Source organism: Xiphophorus couchianus, chromosome 2 (genome assembly GCF_001444195.1).
Source record: "Xiphophorus couchianus chromosome 2, X_couchianus-1.0, whole genome shotgun sequence".
NCBI classification, from domain to species: domain Eukaryota; kingdom Metazoa; phylum Chordata; class Actinopteri; order Cyprinodontiformes; family Poeciliidae; genus Xiphophorus; species Xiphophorus couchianus.
The window spans coordinates 30168765-30188001 of NC_040229.1; the positions used below are offsets into that span (position 1 = coordinate 30168765).

Sequence of the window (19237 nt, forward strand, 5' to 3'; positions counted from 1 at the left end):
TCACATGTTAACTTGCTGGATTTTAAGAAAATAATCAGAAAGTGGCATATTGTGAAATATTTAATTAATTGATGTTACTATTCAACAAGGATTTATCCCAAATCATTTCAAAAAAATAAATTTCTCACCTAAATATTTTTTAAAAATCAAAACCAGAACCACATGCTTTAAAAAAGTCCATAGATTGTTTAATACAACATACCATATTCTCAACAATTCAACATCAACAAAATTTTGTTAATTGAAAAGAGAAAAGAAAAAAAGAAATCTGCATATTACCTTTATTGCACAGAACAATTTGAATGTATTTTTCCATAGACTTCTTTTTTAGTATCTTTTTCTTTTGTAAAAAGTTGGCTTGGACTATACATGGTGGATATAGTCCAGGGTCGAAATAAAAAAAGTAAGGGGTAACAAAAATAAAGAGAAAAAAAAAAACCTTGAACTCGCCCCGAACACCCTCAGATCACATGGGACTAAAAAGAAAAACCAAAAAAAAAGGCTCGATACTGTAGCCACACTTTGAACAAAGAGCATTCATATTCAGCAAGAGGGAGAGCCGTGAGCCACATCCAGTTTGTTTAGGTTTTCTTTTCCTTTATGCAAAACGGATTACACCAAAGCTGCTTCAGATTGCTCCATGGGTGAAACCATCTGTGTCAGTCCACACATCTGCATATTCCGTCCTCACTTCCAGCCGTCACCGTGACATTATCTGTAGTGTCATCCACCGTAGACGCCTGTATACGAACACACACTTGTAAAGCCTGGATGTCCGTAGTGTGTACTTAAAAAGTTAAGGCTTCGACCCTTCGATTTAATATCCAGTACCGACCGGTGGAGCTCAAGGTGCTTGAGTTCTTCCGCTCCCTCGTGACACGGAAAGCACATTTCCAGGGGAGAAGCAAACCTGTAAGTGATCCAAGAAGGTAACGATTCCATGGCTTTAATGGGGGGAAGGAAAAGAGAGGGGCACTTTCATGAATGAATCATCAATTCTTTAAAAAAAAAACAAGAAAACAATTAATTATAAAAAAACAAACTCCAGAGAAGTAACCAACAATGACAGAGATATTCTACAGCTTTAGGAGCACCACAACAAGTAGTTCTTATTTCTTGGAATCAGGTAGAAGCAACAAAAGAATGCCGTTACGCAAACAGAGTCGAGCACAATGTGGAGAAAGGTACGGGCACAAACTGTGCCAGTGTGAGAAGTTAATTTGGTAATCAGACCTGTAGTGAAAAAAAAAAAACTGGATTAGAAACACCAAAAAATAACTGGAATGAATCTCCTCAAACCTTTTAGCGGACATTGACCAGAAATTCGATGTATCAAGTTTATTTAAATCTGTAAATGCTTGACGAGACTCAACCCCCAGGACCAGGAGTTTACTGGTCACTGAGCCGCAGGACCAAACAAGACCATTCTTTTTAGATGGTAGCATAATTGTTGTGTTTAATATTACACTAAGCATAAATGGAAACTCTTAATATATTAGGGAAAAAAGGACAGTTGAGAATTATGTATTATGTTTGTCACACATCGATAAAATTCAGCTTTACAAAGGAGAAGAAAACCAGACTGGCTTTCTTCTCCTTTCTGTCTGTAAACATTGCATTTCTGAAACACAACTACTCAAAATAAAATGTAGCAGTTTTTACAATGAAGCACTACTAGTACTATAATTACAATTGTAATCCAAGGTCTTATAACAGAAGCCAATCGTTTATTGCAATGTCTTGGCTCTGCAATAACAGCGGTCGTAATTAAATTGTTTAATTTTTCTATCTTTTTTTAATGATTTTTGTAACTAAGAATATCTTGTATGTCTCTACCAAAGGATTATCAGCATTGTGACGCAATAGAAAAAGACAAATGAAAAAGACCATGGGACATTGTATTAACATTTTAACCAAAGATGTACCTGTATGTATGTGTGAGCTTGTTGACTTAGCATTCATTCAGCATCACAGAAAACAAGAAGTGGAATGAACAGAAAAAAAGAAAATGATTTAAATATGATCAGGCCCCGTATTCTGGCTGTTTGGAGAGCTTTCTTCTTCTTTTATAGTTTGTTTTTTCCCCAATCAATATCTGGAGGACTATGACCTTTGTATGACAAATCTGAATTTCAAATAATGCCCCCACAGGCTTTGTAGAAACTACCCTATCACTGGCTGTAGTTACATTCCCTCTTGTTTTTTTCTTGATTTTTTTTTTTTCCAAGTCAGGAACTGGTCTCGTCAAGTCCACCAGTTAGAGAAAAAAAAAGCAGTAATCTATGTTAACAGACCATGATCGGCAGGTTTGCAAAGGAGTCTTCTTCTCTAATTTGTCTGATGCTGAAGTCCAAAATCGAGAAACGCCACGCCTTTTTAAATCATTTTCATATTGAACTTGCGAGGAGCGTCCACTGTGGTGCTGCTCATCCCAGCGTCCGATTTGCGTGGGACATACTCGATCTCGATGTTGTGCTTTGTGTTGCCTTTACCTCTGCTCCAGAGGAATAGCAGTACCAGACAAAACAGGACGACACCAAGAAAAGAGATGAAACCCATTGTGGTTGCAATGATTAGTGTCTTTATATCAAATGGGAAAGGGACATTGGGCTTTGTACCGTTAGCACGAGTCTCAGTGGGTTGGTTGGATATGAAAGCAAGACTGTTGTTAGGTTGGTGGGGCCAGTCCGGTGAGTAACTATGAATGTGTAGGTGAGCAAGAGAGGTGTCATTTCCCCCGGCGTTGCTGGCTATGCATACGTAGGTACCGTTATCTTGAATCTGGGCATAGCGCACCTCAAGGGTGCCATCTGGCAACACAGAGAGCCTTCCAATTGTCTTGGAGGTGATAAACTTTTTCTGAGGAGAAAGCCACATAATCACTGGAGCGGGATCTCCGTCTGCTTGGCAAGCAAAATGAACAATGGCTCCTTCGTCAACAAATTTCTGCTGGGCTTTACGATCCCTAATCCTGGACTTGCGACACGTGAAGTAATTTGGCTGCAGAACATCTGGGAAGTCCTTAAACTCTTTGCCTTGGACGAACTCGGGAGAGGTGCAGGTGGGCTGCTGCTTGTTGAAGTTCAGTCTCCATCGCCTTCGGAAAACCCACAAGAGTCGGCAATCGCAGGCCAGGGGATTATCGTACAAGGCCAGGGTTTCTAGGTTTCCAACCGAATGGAAAGCTGACTCCTCCAAAGTGGTAAGAGAGTTTCCAGACACATTTAGTATTTTCAGGTAGTTTAGTCCTCGGAAAGAGTAGGGCTCAATCATTGCTAGTCTCCCTCCAACCAGGTGAAACTCCTGTAGACGCAGAAGGTCATGCAGCTTATTTCCCTCTATGGTATGGATGGGGTTGTATGAAAGATTAAGAAATCGCAAATAAACCAAGTGCTGTAAGGCTACATAAGGGATCGTGGTCAGGTTGGTGTTGGCAATGGTCAGAGAGGTGAGATTTAATCCATACAAACAATTTGTGGTCATGGTATCCAGGTATGGCCAGTTAGCTATTTCCAGCACTTTCAGCCGATGTAGCCGTTTAAAAGAGTAATCCCGTATTGAATTGATGTTGAGGTGACGCAGCCTGAGAGTAATCAAACTATGGAGGTGGGTAAAAGCCTCTGTTGGCACAGAAGACAAGTTACACTTCTCAAGACTCAGGTGCTCGAGGCTGTTAAGGCCGTGAAAAGCACGGTGAGCGATGAAAACCAGATCATTATCACCCACCTCTAGAGAGCGAAGGTTGTACAAATCCTGGAACATATAGTCTAACAGGATGACAATCTTGTTCTCACTTATGTCCAGCTCGGTGAGATTGCTCAGGCCCGTAAATACACCCAACTGGATCAACTTGAGCTTGTTGCTGCGCAATCCCAGTGTCCGTAACCCATAAAGGTTATTGAATGCTCCGGGTTCAATTGTGGAGATAGTGTTTTCGCTGAGCTCCAGGTGTTCCAGGGTCGGAAAGTTGGCAAACTCATCTGGGTTAATCGTTCTGATGCGGTTCTTGCTGAGGTCCAGCAGTCTCGTTTCTGCCGGAATGCCCTCGGGAACGGTCATGAGCTTCTTACGATGGCACATCACTGAGCGCTCTGGAACGTTACACTCACAGCGGGATGGACATCCCGTGGTGGAGCCAGAAAGCACGGTGCCCAGCATCAGGATCAGAATGGGCTGCCAGCAAGCCACCAGGTAGCTGTGCCTAGTCGCTTCCCTGGCCACCATCTTATCGGTTACCTGGGTAGAAGCAGAGACATGGCAAATAGTTTGTTAGATAATCAAACATTAATGATCTTAACTTATAAACTTAATTACGATAGCGAGTAGTTGAGTCTAAACAATGGAATAGAAACACAGGGACTTTAATGATTTGAACTCAGGGGTTTGAACCTAATTTAGGTTTGATCCATTGGCCTTGACATTTTTAGGTATTTGGTTTGTGCACCAATCATAGGAGCTAAGAGGATGTTCTTCTCATGTGACTCCTGTGAAGAGAACCGGACAGATAGTATGACAGCTATTACAATATTTATGAGTAGGCGTAAGATGAATACAGTTTACAGTGAATTCACAGTTTTGGATTCTGTGCCTTGCAGTACATTCAAAAGTTATTCTACAATTAAAGTCCTTCACAGACGTCATGGTGACCAAAAAGAGGAAGTCACGATCTTAGCGAGAAATTCAAAGGTGTATTCATTCTGGGAATCTACATTAGCCTTGCTGTACCACCCCCATTGAGTCTGCAGTGCACTGCTGAGCATTATTTCCACAGATCGCCTTTCAGAAACTCAATCAGTTAATGCTATCCCCTTGACAAGAAGTGATAAGGCGCAGCTTCAGGTGGAATTAACTGCCTTTATTTAGTAATCCGCATTATGCTGTGTCACAGGAAAATATGCTGAGCATTTTTTTTGTACCTTGTTCTGGTAACAAAAAGTCTCTTTTTCTCCACCCTATAGTGTTTCCTTGCTGTACCAGTCAAAACACCAGAGGATTTAGCAGCAGCAAAGGCAAGAGGACTCAATCAAAGATCGATGGTGGCAAGTGTGATATATGTGCTGTGGCTGACACTGAGCTCATGCAGTCTTTTGGGATAAAATACAGACCATGCGCCAGTGGGGGAACTGGATAGATAAAAATAAGCTTCTCGGGCAAAACAAGTCATATTTATTTCTGGTGTTGGCGCTTCGTGGGTCTGCATCAGTAAAAATTCATGACAACTGGATAATTTGGCTACAAATTGAAATAACAGGTTTAGGGCCAGATACTATTAATATTTGTTTACTATATGTTTCAGGATTTGTGTAAGTCAAACAGGTTAATGGGTATTTCCTCTTAACCCAATGAAGGATGTTTTGTGTGATTCAGTAGACCATAACAAATATATCAGATAGAGATTGCAGGGAAGGGACAAAGAAAATCACTTAAAAAATAGCTGACAGTTAATTATGGGGTGACATGCTACTGCCAGGCGGGCAACCGCTAATAACTTTTTTTTTTCCCCTTCTCAGTGTATCACCAGACAGCTGGACATCAGAATAAAAAGAAAATAAATGGGTGGGTGTTGTGGATTGCATAGCTCAATTTCATTTAATTTTGTCTAAGGTCGAAGTTCAGATTGGGGATTTGACGATACCATCTGTAATCAAGTGATGTCGAAACACACTGAGGGGGCTTTGTCTGAGATCAGAGACCTGCGGCAAAGCCTGCTGGGCTGCATTCAGCTCCAGGCCATATGTGATCAGTCTTATTCCCCAACGTCATCGATTGAGTTAGTGCTGAGCGCAGGGAGCGCAGAGATAGAGAGGCGCGGGCGTGTTGTGTGGCATGCTAAGACACCTAAGAAGCAGTGACCCCAGGCTTGGCTCTATCTGTCATCGTCTATCATGAAGGCATTTACATAGTGGGCATTAGCAAATGAGACGCTATTACTTTCACTTCTGTTGCCGAGGATTTTGTTTAGGGCCCTATGAAATCAGTTTTATTATGTTCAAAATTCTGTTTTATTTTTTTTTCTGAATGACATTTTTGCCATTTTATCCATATTTTAATAACCCAGAAAGTATGTATTTATGGTGTAAATAGGAAATAAAACAACGAATCAAGAGCTGGAGGTCAACATTTCCTGTTATTCTGTAACACAAATGAAACGAGGACTGCGGCGGTTCAACAGAACATGAAATGGTTAAACAAGATGTTAAAAATGTCTTCTGAAGAATTCGAAAATGATGTGGAAAACAAAGAATCTCATTTTTAACATAAAAAAATGTACCTTTTAAAAATACGTTTGTTGAACATTATACTCCAAAATACTTACTAAATACTAGATTTTTTCTTTTTTTGTCTTAAAGGAGAATCTTCAACTCTTGCTTCCACAAATTTATTTAAATGTTTAAGAGTTAGCAGAAAAAAATGGGTGGGTGTTGTGGATGGCATAGCTCAATTTCATTTAATTGAGCTGTGCAATTAAATGCACAGCTCACTGCAAGTAGCTAGCAGTTAGCCAGAAGCTAGCTAGCTTCTCAATGTTTCTGAGTTGTATCCTAGAGCCGTCGGTCAATATTGTGCTGACAAAAACATACAGAAAAGTTTTCTTCTGTCTCACACAATTCGCTTGCCCTAAATCTTGCGCTAAGCTTTAAGTTATTTCTTTATTTTGGGGGAGATGTCAGTGTTTCAGAGATTTTTTTTTTTTTACCATGGCTAACTGGTTGATTCTGTCTGTGTGGAGAGGAGAACCAGGCAGATGCAGATCTGCTTAGACCACTACTGTCTCTACTGTACCTCAACCATAATTTCTTGTTGGTAAAAAAAAAAAATCAGCATATTCAGCAAGTTTTGTACAGCAGTCTGGCATTTGAACAAGTCTTCAGGTGACAGTTAATAAAAAAAATTACAAAGCCAAACAATAAAACAAGGTGGTCAAAACTAGAACAACGACAAATTATGCAGGACTGACCCATATGAAAGGAAACTAACATCAACTCTGAAGTGATTTCACAAGTAGAGGCAGAAAACGAAGAGCTACTGCTCAAGGTGTAAATAACTTAATACGAGTCAGGTGTGATAATTAGAAAAAATTAGGTCGAGGTGTGTGGGCTGAGAGGAAAAAGACAAACAGAGGCAATCCAGGAAACAGGCTAAGGAAATATCCCATTAAACCACGGCAACAAACAAGACCTAAAAAAGCCAAACATAGAATCATACCTTCAAATTCTTTCAAAAGCAGAAGATCAAAAGCATGCACACCGTGACTGAATCTGTTTCGTTGAGGATTTAAACAATAATCAGTTTAAATGTTGTGTATTTCTTATTTCCTGGCAAGTTTAGTGGGGGGGGGGGATGTTGCTCATAGCCTCAGTAGCAAAATTTAGGAAAAATACAGACAGACACATTAAGATGAAAAATAACCTCCACTGGTAAACACTAGCAGCACTGGATTGTTAATGATCTGGCGTTATCGTTCCCTCACAGGCATGCAGCCTGAATGCAGCTCCTCATAGCAATCAGTGAGCTCCCAGAGAATTACATTAATTGAGGCGGAGTGAGAGAGGGGGCCACTTCCTGAGAGAATGAATATGTTGGAGAAATAAGACTACTGTGCTCAATAAACAAGGGCCCGTTGGTCCAAGACCAATAACTAGATCAATGAATGGAGGGGAGAAATGTTTTTGTGCCAGCATCTATGGGGATCTTGAGGATATTGCCTCACATGGGAGGCAGATGGTACCCAACGCTGCTCTGACAATGGAGCGGCATCGCTGTAATAATAATGAAACAACTACTACTCTGACTAGTAATTAGGCCTGGGCGATATGGACTCTGAATTTTATTTCAAAATTCATAACAATAAAGTTTATGATCAAAAAAGTAAATATTTCTGACTAATTTTTTAGGTAGCTGCATAGTCCCCTGTTCATAGTGCCATAAACACAAGTAGTATGATAAACAATGGATATGAAATATAACTTAATATACCAAATCTGCCTTAATCCATATTAATGTGTACAATAGAAATCACATTTAGCAGTACTGCAGAAGCTAACATAGACAATCTTTGGTACAGTCAATCAGTGCCAAGAAAAATGAATGGCACTCCTCAATATTGTGTCAAGTAGGATTACACCGAAGTATTTCAGCTTCCCAAGCTTCATTCTCTTTCAAATATTTTAGATTTTAAAAAATCTGTGAATATCTGGGTTTTCTGGGAATAATTTTGGAATAATTTCACAAAAATCCACAAACAAGTGAATCTCAAATGCTGAAAAACAAATAGGCAGAGGTCCACTGAATTATCAAAGGAGCCAAAACACAGAAATCTAACAGTTCCACTTATCAATACTGTCAAGGCGATATTATGAAAGACAAGCAGTAAAACAAGAATTTGAATGCTTTCATTATCATTTGGTAAATCTACCCATTTTCAGATTAAATTTTTATGCTAAAATGGAAAAATGTATGATTTGGAAAATATATGGTAAATACTAATTAACAGGATAGATTTTTAAAGCAATGTTGTGCATTTAGTTTTAAACTTCTGTTAATATGTTGACTTTGTATTATTTTTGCATAAGGTAGAATCTCACTTATATATATATAGAATATCATTATATATATATATATATATATATATATATATATATATATATTATTTTTTTTTTTTATTTATTTATTACCAAATAAAGGTTTTGGAAGATATAATGAAACTTCTAAAAACATTATTGTCAGATCTTAAGAATATGCATCAAAATCAAGAGAATAATAATAAAAAAGAGATTAAACTTCAATAAGAAATTCTTGTTTTCTAAATTATTGTTGTTTTTGAACTTTGTTGAATAAATGTCATGTATTTTTGCGTTTGACATTTCTGCATTACCTTGCAGGTATATTGCTTTATTTATACTCTTCAGCATGATATTTTTTATTTTCTGTCTACATTACATTTTCGGCCTTAGAAATACTTAGACCAGTTTCATTGTCCGACACGCACCGGCACCCAATATTTGTGTTGTGATGCCGGAGCATGTTGAATAGGCTTCATGTCTGCACTTATTATACATCGCTGATTTGTTCCCTGCTCATCTGTCTGTCTCCATTAAATTCATCACAATAGGCACAATGCTACACAAGCAGAGAGAAGACACATCCATCGCCCAAAGCTTTAGTTTACCTGTCACAAGACATCACTCCCAAGCCCTTTTAAATACCATTGTTAAATACCTGTAAGCTGCTGGGAAATCCATGAGATGATGCTGACGTTATCTGCAGCACAAAGTGTTAAAAGCCTTTAAAGCCTCTTCCTTGGCAAACTGCTTAGTCAGCTGCCAGGCTAATCCTCAATGGCCAAATGCAGGAGTGGATTTTTATTTACTTTGATGGCCGTTTCCTAGAACACTTGGTTATAAATGTGCACCCTCGTTCTTTACACCCTTTTTGAGGATGGATAAGAAAATAATGTAGGCCATCGATGTCTGTTATTTTTAAATGAACTAGAGATGCACCGATCCACTTTTTCCACTTCTGATACTGATACAGATTTTGTACCGGAAGATACCGATCCAATACAGGAAAACGGTGCTGAATTGATTTAGAACGTTTCCTTTTTTTTTTTAAACACAAACATAAATGTACTGAATTACAAATGTATTTGAGAACTCCACACAAGTACAGCACACCTACAGTAAATACGCCAAACATGTAAAAATATGTTTATGTTCTGTCACAATAAGAAATTTGGCTGGACGATAAATTGTCCTAGAAGTTATTGCAATAAACGATAATATTGTTGTTTTGAAACCATTTTCAAATAATATAATGGTAATGCCACAGTAATGTAATGCTAGAACATATTTGCAAAGATCAATAAAGGTTTAATTTTATTGAACATTTAACACTGGAACTGGTTGACTAGCTTAGTTAAACATGTGAAAAATAAGTTGCAACAAACCATTTTCAAATGGTCCAGAAAGAACAATTAGGAATTCTAAATAAAATGTAATATAAGTAATAAATGATGTTGCTTAGAGCACAAAGCATAGAACTAGACTGACTAGATCCGTCCTTATATCTCGGGCACACTGTCACAATACCCAATCTAAAATTTGTTCAATATCAAGACCAATACAGATATTAATATCAGATCGGTGCCTCTCTAAAATTCACCAGCCTTTATGATGATGACATGAAGTTAAATGTTAATCAAACCGCTTTGGTTTGTACAATAAGCAGGAGCAGCCACAAAAAACAGTAGCAGCCACAATTCAGCTTAATTTATCTTAACCATTAGTCTCTGACCTTTAGCTTGCTAAATAAGATTGCTTTCACAGTACCTGAGTGTTGGCTAGCTGAATTTTCAGGAGCAAGGATACCCTTCTGTCATTGAAAGAGCTAAGCCGCCTACCGGGATTGCCGGCTAGATGTGGACCTGTGAAATGGCAGGGCTTAAAAGTAAAGCCGATTGCCGACAGATGGACAGTATAGCCCTAATCCAGGCAAAGAAGCTGGTTGATGCAACAAGGTGCAGAATTCCAACAGAGCGCAGCTGCTGTTCTGACAAAACTACGCTCTGAAGCCTGTTGACATGTCCCCACTGAACTTCACCTGGCACCAGGGTCATTTATCGTTTCTGTGCAGGTGCTCCGGTCACTGATGTCTCACTTTACCTCGCAGAGATGAATAAATCCGCGAGAAGATTGTGCTTAGCATGAGGAAAGTACCCCAAACTAGGATGAAATGTCAAACTGGAAACTCGAGTGGAAGTATATTGGATTTAGAGAGCCTGACATCTTCAGATTTAAAGAGGGAAGGAGGTGTTGGAGTCACACATGAGCCCATTTGTTTGGTGTTTCATTACACCAAATAAATGTGCAATACATTTAATTGGACCAGCTCAAACGGGTTGCACCTCAGGTGGTGTTGCATCCATACAGGACTAACTGGAGTCACCTTTAAGGTAGAGATGCACAGAGAAAACGGTTGGTGAGCTGAATCAGCTCACCTTGCAAAACAACTGAAGAGTCATATGATCAACAACTACTGGCGCAAGCCACAAAGAAAACGACAGGAAGTGGTAACTACCATCAGTAGTACTAATGACTACTAGTGATAGTCATCTGTGGCTACCACTGACCATAAAATTCAGGAGTTTGACATTTCGAAACTAAATTTGCTTAATGGAAATGCTCTTTTTTTTGTTGCTAAAATCAGTGATAAGCCTGTTGCAATTATTCAATTAATAAATTAATCACATGATATATTAAAATGAACTCAATAATTCCCATTCTGGTGATTAATATTTACATTTTATTTAGAGACATCATAATCCATTTTAGTTATGGTTTTTAAATGTTTTATTTATTGCTTTTGGTTGTGTTTTGTTTTGAAATTTAAAATCTCTTCCAGTGTCTTTACTAAATGTATGTTTATTGGTGTTTGAGAAGATGAACTTGCATTATAAAGATGATCTCTCAAAAACAACAATATTATCGTTTATCGCAATAATTACTAGGACGATTTATCACCCAGCAAAATGTATCATTACAGTCCCAATTATTGAGTTTAGTGATTAAAAAATATGATTTCAAAAGTTGCTTTTTTTTGTTTGTTTTTTTTTGTAGAATGTGGCTGCCGAAGCAAATTTCTAAAACGACACTAGAATTTGTTCATACATGTTCAAAGTGATATAAGAAGGAGCCAGAGAAAAAAAAACACAACTGCAATCTTGCACCTACTGGGAGCGTAAAGATGTGATGTGCTTATTTTAACACTTGCAACACACTTGGCGCCTTCAGCTGCAGAAACTTCTTCGCCCGGCTCCCCTGTAGTGAGACGCTACTTTTTTTCTCTCCACTGAGGCAGAGAGAAAGACGCATTACAGGCCCGTCACTCACACACATAAAAACACACGCCCAGCAGACGCAGCGACGTTTCTACTTGGCATGTCGTCTTATGTGTCGCACCCCCGCTAGGAGAGCTGATCTTCAGGATCGGGGGACTGACTGACTGACTGAGCCGCTCCTCGCTGAGGTAGTTAGAGACGCGGACTTTGCTCCGAGCGCCACGGGAAACGCCGACCCTCAGAGCTCCAGCCACCATGAATAAAAAGCTGCGACAGATCTCGGGCAATAAGCATATAGGAGAGACAATAACCACTGAAGGTCAAAGAGGCTCGAGTGTTTTGGTTGTGTTGGCTTTGTGTAGATCAGACTTTTGCCAAGCTATAGTGCTAACAAGACCCCAGGAGGTGCTTTTAGAAAGTCGACAGTAAGGCCAGAGAAAGTTGTTTGTTTTTTTTTTCGGTCAGCATTTCTGGTCATGTTGGCTAATAACACTTTCAGATCACAAACTTTGTTTAGCTGGGTGTAAAAATGGCTCTCAAAAGGACTCAAAGCCTTAATGGCCACCACAGATGGTGCAATGTCAGCAGAACAAAGGAAGCAAGTTCAATGCAGATGTTTAATTTTCTAAACTTTTCATGTGTTACTTTTGTAGGTGTTGGCTTCATCTGCACCTGAGCGCAACATTGACTTTTCCTGACAAAAATCATTGACAACAACTTTGAAATTGCAAAAAAGGTTAGTGGTTTTATACAGATTTTTTATATAATCAACACATTACAGTGTGAATGATAGTTTGTACAGAACCGCTAAAGCAGAGATCTAGATTTGGGTGGATGTTCAATACTTTGCTCCTTTTTGTGACAACCTTTTTCTGGTAACCATTTACTTGATTATTATGGTAATCAAGGATATAAGATGCTAATAGTAGTTCAAAGCTCTAAATCATTTTGACTTTGTTAAAAAAAGGAAAACTGTGTCAAAGCAACTGATCTCCTTCAAACACAGGAGGATATGACTCTGCACCAACAGAAATATTTTATGGTCACTAGTGACAGGAAGTAAATACATTTTATTTAAAGAGATAAATATTAAATTATATTATCAGGTGAAAGACTTAAAAAAAAAAGATGTTAACAAGAAACAGGAAACGTCATTATACCCATAGCATCAACAGTTTTAATGCTTTCATGCCCTCCAATATGATTTAATTGCAGAGTTGATCTGCAAAAATATGTTTGTCCCTCCAGGGGGCTAGTAGCAAATTTCCAGTTTCACTTACCAAATATATTCAAAATCCCAGTGCAAAACAGGCACCCACTTGTTCGGATTGTTCAAACAATGGAATTGTACAATTTCCACGCTCTCTTGGGGTCGAGGAGCTTCTGATGGTAAACTCCATTTTTGCAGGGTGCAGGATCTCAATTATCTTTCTCTAATGAAGTAATTGTTCATCTCCACTTTAGAAAGCCCAGAGGGACTGAAGGATTGGCTGGGTTCTAAAGCCCAGTAAAATATGCAGCACAAGTACCAAATTTATGGTCGTCGAATATAAAAATATACAATATGTCAGATTTGTTTCACTATTTCGTATTTGAGGAGTAAAAACAAAGACCAGGCAGATTCAATGGTAGATAATTTTTCAATTGGTAACTAACATCAGTGTGATGATTGGTGAACAGCCACTCTTGAGTTAAGATGAGAATTTTTGCATCGCATTTGCTTGGCTTTCAATTCAAATGATTTCCCTAATCTGAAAAAAAATCATATTTAAAACACATTATGTGCTTTCTTATTAAAGGGACAGCTTTATGTAAAATCAACTTTTTTTTTTTAGCTTTACATCATGTTATAATGTTATTCCCACATCAATAACAAAACTAGAGTGTTGCTTTGTTCCTTTCATGCACATTTAAGGAACCCCTGAATCTCCATGACAACGCCTGGGTAGACTTAGCTCTGCCTTCAAGGGCAACTAGCTCCTTCAGACTAGCCAGCAGCAATTAGCAAACGCCTGGTTGAAATGTACACCTGCTAAGCTCCTTATAGGAGCTACTTCACAGTGAAACGCTGGTAAAAACTTTGTTAGAGGGTTAATAGAGGAGCCATGTTGTGATGACTTCCTAAAGGTGGAGTTTTAGAAAGAGCGGGAGCTTTTAAAGAGACAGAGCCCCAATTTCAAGGCGTTAAATTAAGAAGCCAAATTTCTTTTAACTCAAATTTATATATATATGAATCATTTTTAAAACAACTGAAGTTAACATAGCTACTTGATTGTGTTATAAAATGTCACTTTTTGCCTGGAAAACATATAATGCTGTCCCTTTTAGATAAAGTGCCAAGAGAATTACAAAAATGTGAAAAACACTTGAGAAATTTGTTAAAATTCCTGGACAAAAAAAGCATCAAAACTTCAGTTTGTTTGTTTTTTTAACTCAGATTAGTTCAGATCACCAACTTATACAGATAGATAACATGTATATTACAAGTTCATATTTAGTTAAGTACTAACACTTAGTCCTTAACAAATAACACCTAAACATAATAATGCATCTGAATGCATAGAGAGTCCAGGAATTTTTTCTTCTACCAAAAGCTTTTTTTTTTTTGTTGTTGCTTTTGGTTAGGGCTGCTTTCCTGTCTTTTGCAATAAACGCTGCAATGAGTCTTCTATACATGTCTGCAGGATACGGCTCTAATAGCAGTGACTACACTATACTAGTTCCTCAATTAGGGGGGAGTCAACATGGAAACATGCCTCAGTTTTATAATGAATAATTAAAACTATATCTTATCAGCTGCTGGAACGTGTGATGGGCACAGTGTGAAAAGGCTTAGGGCCATACTGACTTTAATTGTGAGTGGCATTTAAAAGCTTTCCTCCCAGTGTGGCTGAGAAAATGTCCACTTTGCTTTAGCTGATGCTCAGGCTCGCAGCGAGGCCCTTTTTTTCAGAGGGAAATGAGCTGTAATTAGTTGATAAAGAGTCAACCCTGATGCTGAAAATGCCACACCAGTGCACTGGGATCGGCGACCGGAGGAAACTGGAAACTGGCGGCTAACGTGGGATAGTGGAGGATGGATTAGGAGGCCAAGGGACCCCTGACAATGAGTACCGCTTGCAGCTTTTATTGTTGCAAATCAGGTTTTATTTATGATGAACATAAAAGCCTTTAAATGAACTTTACACAAATACAGTGGAAAGGGAAGGAAAATATATCTGAATACATTTGCTTAGTGACAGAAATGTTCTTAGACAGAATTCAAAACAATAAAAATAATACATAATTGGTTTCTTGGATGAACAGCCTTGCAGTAAAGATCTTAAGATATGTGAGCTCTGTCTGAAAATCAACTGCTACATTGTGACTTCCCGAGCGATAATGAGGTAATCCAGTGCTGATTACTGCGAAAATGTCTTCAGTCTTCACTTATTTCTTTGAGCATTTATTCCAAGCGGCCAGACTTTGTTGTAATAAATTATCTTAAGGATTTCTGAAGGTCATTTTATGGTTTTCTTTAGATTTTATTTCTTTGTTGTTAGTTTTCAGTCCAGTATCTGACCATCTTCAGAGGAATGTTGTTTTTTTTTTTCTTTGATCACTAATCGCTCCCTTCTGAGCTAATTTAAGACACTTAATTTAAAAAAGATCTTTAAGCATTTTATTCTCATTTGTCAGTCTTAGTGTTTAAGTTTACAGCACAATTAGTTGTCGATGTCAGGTTAAAAAAAAGGACAGCAACAATCATGAGAAATAGTCTGGAAAGGAAACAGTGCAATTGCAAAATTGTGTTTTTTTGACATTGGCAGAATATCTGCAATATTTGTAATGGAGGTGCAGCTAGTGAGAGAGGGAGACTGAGAGTTAGCCATCTGTGGAGTCAGTGAAATCTTCAAAAAGTGAAATCAGAAGCTGATTTTAGAGAGACAGTATATTGAGGTTGGTTTGAGGTTCGTTCGCCATTTTAACGCGTTTTCTTTGCATTTGTTTCTTTTTTAAAGACAGTTTAGAAAATTAACTCTGTGATCATCTGGTCTTTTCTTCAAAACGTTAGTAAATCTCTGGTCCGTCTACTGCTCTCTCACACACTGTGTGATGTCACTTCTGCTTCTGATATAAATAATTAAGTGTCACTAATGGCAGGATGGCTAGAAAAAATATTTCAAACAATATGAAGACTTCACTCCTAGAGAAAAGAGAAATGCGTTATCTCTTCCAACCTGCAAGAGAAAACTAACTCTATATTGTTCTTAAAGAGTTAATTTGGGAGTTATTTTAACTTGTGTTTGACAAGCATAACGTTTTGGACCTTTTTGGTCCAGAAATCTGATGTGGATGTAGTTACTATAGTAACAAATGCTGCTTAGAGGAGTTCTGCACTGAAGGTTATGTTAAGTATTCTTTTATTTTCCTTCCTGTTCTTAACAAATTACTCAGTCAGAATCTGCTTGCCTTTAACTATTGGTCTTAACGAGGAGTCTAAGAAATCCAGAACTGTTAAAGGCTCTGAAAAAAAAAAAACACAAATTGGCCTCAAATTCCTGATCATTGAATGTCTAAATAAACTATTTGCAAACCCATATCTAGAAGAAATATATTGATTCAGTCAACTGAACACTAGAAGCACAGGTAGGAACATGTCGACAGCAATACCTATCCAATGACAATGTCAGTTTGGGTAGCAGCAGCTTCTGCCAGTAACACAATGCAACCTGCCAGAAGTCCTGTTTAGATTAGTCTCAGAATACACCACAAAGAGCCAACGGTGTTAACCTGTACTTCAAAAATAACCAGACTTTGTTTGATTGGGTTATCTGATGGATCAAAAATAAAGTTTCCACTTAAAGGATTTATCTCACGAGTGGAAAGTTACACCATTCAACTCTGCCTGATCTGTTGGGTTCAGATGGAGACACTCAAAACTTTCATAAGTGTTTCATCCCAAACCAAGGCTGCAATATCCACAAGTGCAGCTAAATATAGATTGAACCATTAATTTTTTTCCCCTTACACACAGCAGTGTGGGAAAAGGTAAAATCTGTATCTGGTCTGATGCCTATCACTGAGTCACTCTCCCTTCCTATGGGCAAGGTTTTTGGCTCTTGTTTCAGTGAGTGGTGACCCGCACTTTCATCTGTTGGCTTTTATGGCTAATGAGAGTAGACCCGGAACATTAGAAATTCATAAAGCTCTGCGTCTGCTTGAGAACGCGCCATCGGAGACTCGGGACCCATGTTCCCACTTAAACAAATCAGCTGATTGTTTATGCAAAGAAAATGGCGCCTGATGAGTCATACAAGTCACCGTACATGACAGGAGAAATTAGTGTGTATGAGCAGTTTCAAAAAAACAGTTTCTCAATTTCTGTGTTTCCGTTAAATAAGAAGAACAATTCAGAATCACAAGTAATTAAGTTTGTTCATGCAATAAGTCATCAGCTTTGTGGTTTGCATCAGTGGCAACGTCCGGTTGTTGATCATGTGACTCGTGTGATGTGAAAAATGTGTTTCAGTTGCAGGCTTATGAAAAACAAAAACAAAAAAACAACTTCGACACGGCAAAAACAACGTTTTAGCAAAAAATTCGTTTTTTTTCCAAATTGTCTTTTTTGCATCAAAGACATTTATTTTCAAAATATCAAATTGCACAATTTCATGGACAACGGGAATGCAGCTGCTCATTATTTGGTAGCCCAGCAACAGCATGTTGAGTGACTTGCAGAGCAACAGTTTAAGATTTCGTCACCGTCCCTCAGAACAGCCTAAAAATAAACTACAACGGCGAAGAGTGAAAACTGTGGATAAAACAAGAAAGGTTACGCCACTGGTTTCGTAGTATTTCCGATATTTAAAACAAAAAAAACTAGTCAGTAATCTAGTATCGACTGATATTGCATATATCGTGATACGTTTTTCAGCCATATCGTCCAGCGCTACCAAATTGAGAACATTCCTTTTAATGTTCACCCCTCCACAATCCCCAAAGTGTTGAATATGACTGGCTGATCCCATTGTGGCTCCAGTGTAGAGATACGGGCGCTTAATCCATGTCCATTGAGAGATTGCCCAGAAAGATGAAGCCTCAATTAGTGAGATAAACCCTCACATAATGACACGTAGACAACAGCCTGGGAAATGAGGTCTAAGCAGAAACAAAAGAGAGGAAAAACCAACAAAAACTCTCATCTCTAAGAAGGGTAAAGATTCCCTTGGAAGATGCTGGAAGTGAAGAGCGTTGAGTGGACGGAGAAAGGAAGCAGTTCACTCCTACAGCTCCAGCGGGGAAGCATTGTCCTGCTATCTGAGCAATCCACCTGCTCCAAATTCTTTCGTAAGAAGCTTAGAGAAAAAAAAATGCTGACCTTCATATAATCAAAGATTATGCACAGCAAAACAACAACAGTTTTAGAGTGCTTAAGCATCAGAACTCAAGGGAGTTCCAAGCAATTAAAGGCAAAATTACTTGTCTAAGCTGTCCTTGCATCATCACGTTCCCTATCTTTGATTGCCTGCTGTAGGAGAGGGGGGAGGAGGGAGGGTCATGAATATTAGTAAGGAGAGGAGATATTCAACTGTACTGCTCAGCTATCTGGAGTGTTACCCAGAGGAAAGACGACACATGCTTTCAGAAAGACAATCAAAGTATTTCACAGGTTAGGTGAGAATCAATGACAAGGTGAAGCTGTACAGCACTTCCAGGTGGCTTTAAGGAATAGTTTGTGGTTTCATGATGTTCTTACAAGTAATTGTAACATCATTATCAGATAAGTCAGACTACATTAATGATGGTGACGGCAAAGAAGCTAATTTTTAAATAAAACCACCTAAACCTAAAAAATGACATTTCCATTTGGAGAAAACGCTGGATTACGTTTACACCTCCACCTTAGTTAAGGTAAGGACACAGCTGATGCACACAATATGACTTGAATTTCTTTTTTAGAAAACTCTTGCTTCCCCGCAGCCTTTTTGTTGAAACTGCCTCTTAAACATTTGCACTTTCTATGCTCTTTTTTGTAACACCTCCCTGATTCTGAAAATAGCTTATTTTTTAGTCTTATTTACTCAGTAACAGCATCCACACTGAAGGACGCTGTTGTCAGCACGACCCAGTCGTGTTTATTGTGATGCATTCACAGATTAGAAAAAGGTTGGGTATTTGAGTTTTAGACTGTTTGGTCAACGGCCAGGGCCGATCAAACTGAAAGCTGACTAAGGTCACCATTTGATGTCAAATGAGGGGAAAAAAAACTAGTAAGCCTGGAGCTATGTGAAAATTTAAGTTGGCCTATATTAACTGAGGTTAACAATATGGGTGCTCATTTTCATTAGCCACAACGAGACAATCAAAAATCTCTAAAACAGGTCTAGTCTAGCAAGAACAGAGAGGTTAAAGATGTCA

At 38.4% G+C, this 19237-nt stretch overlaps 1 protein-coding gene across 2 annotated transcripts in view; it reads right to left on the reverse strand.

Annotated features, from left to right (window-relative positions):
• Positions 1 to 166: 166 nt before the first annotated feature.
• The window catches only part of lingo1a (leucine rich repeat and Ig domain containing 1a), a 170008-nt gene continuing 150937 nt past the window's right edge, over positions 167 to 19237 (reverse strand). For both annotated transcript variants that reach the window (XM_028043285.1, XM_028043280.1), the window contains one exon: positions 167 to 4236. In XM_028043285.1, coding sequence (XP_027899086.1) covers positions 2377 to 4224 — 1848 coding nt within the window. In that variant the 5' untranslated portion in view covers positions 4225 to 4236 and the 3' untranslated portion in view covers positions 167 to 2376. The remainder of the gene's footprint in view (positions 4237 to 19237) is intronic.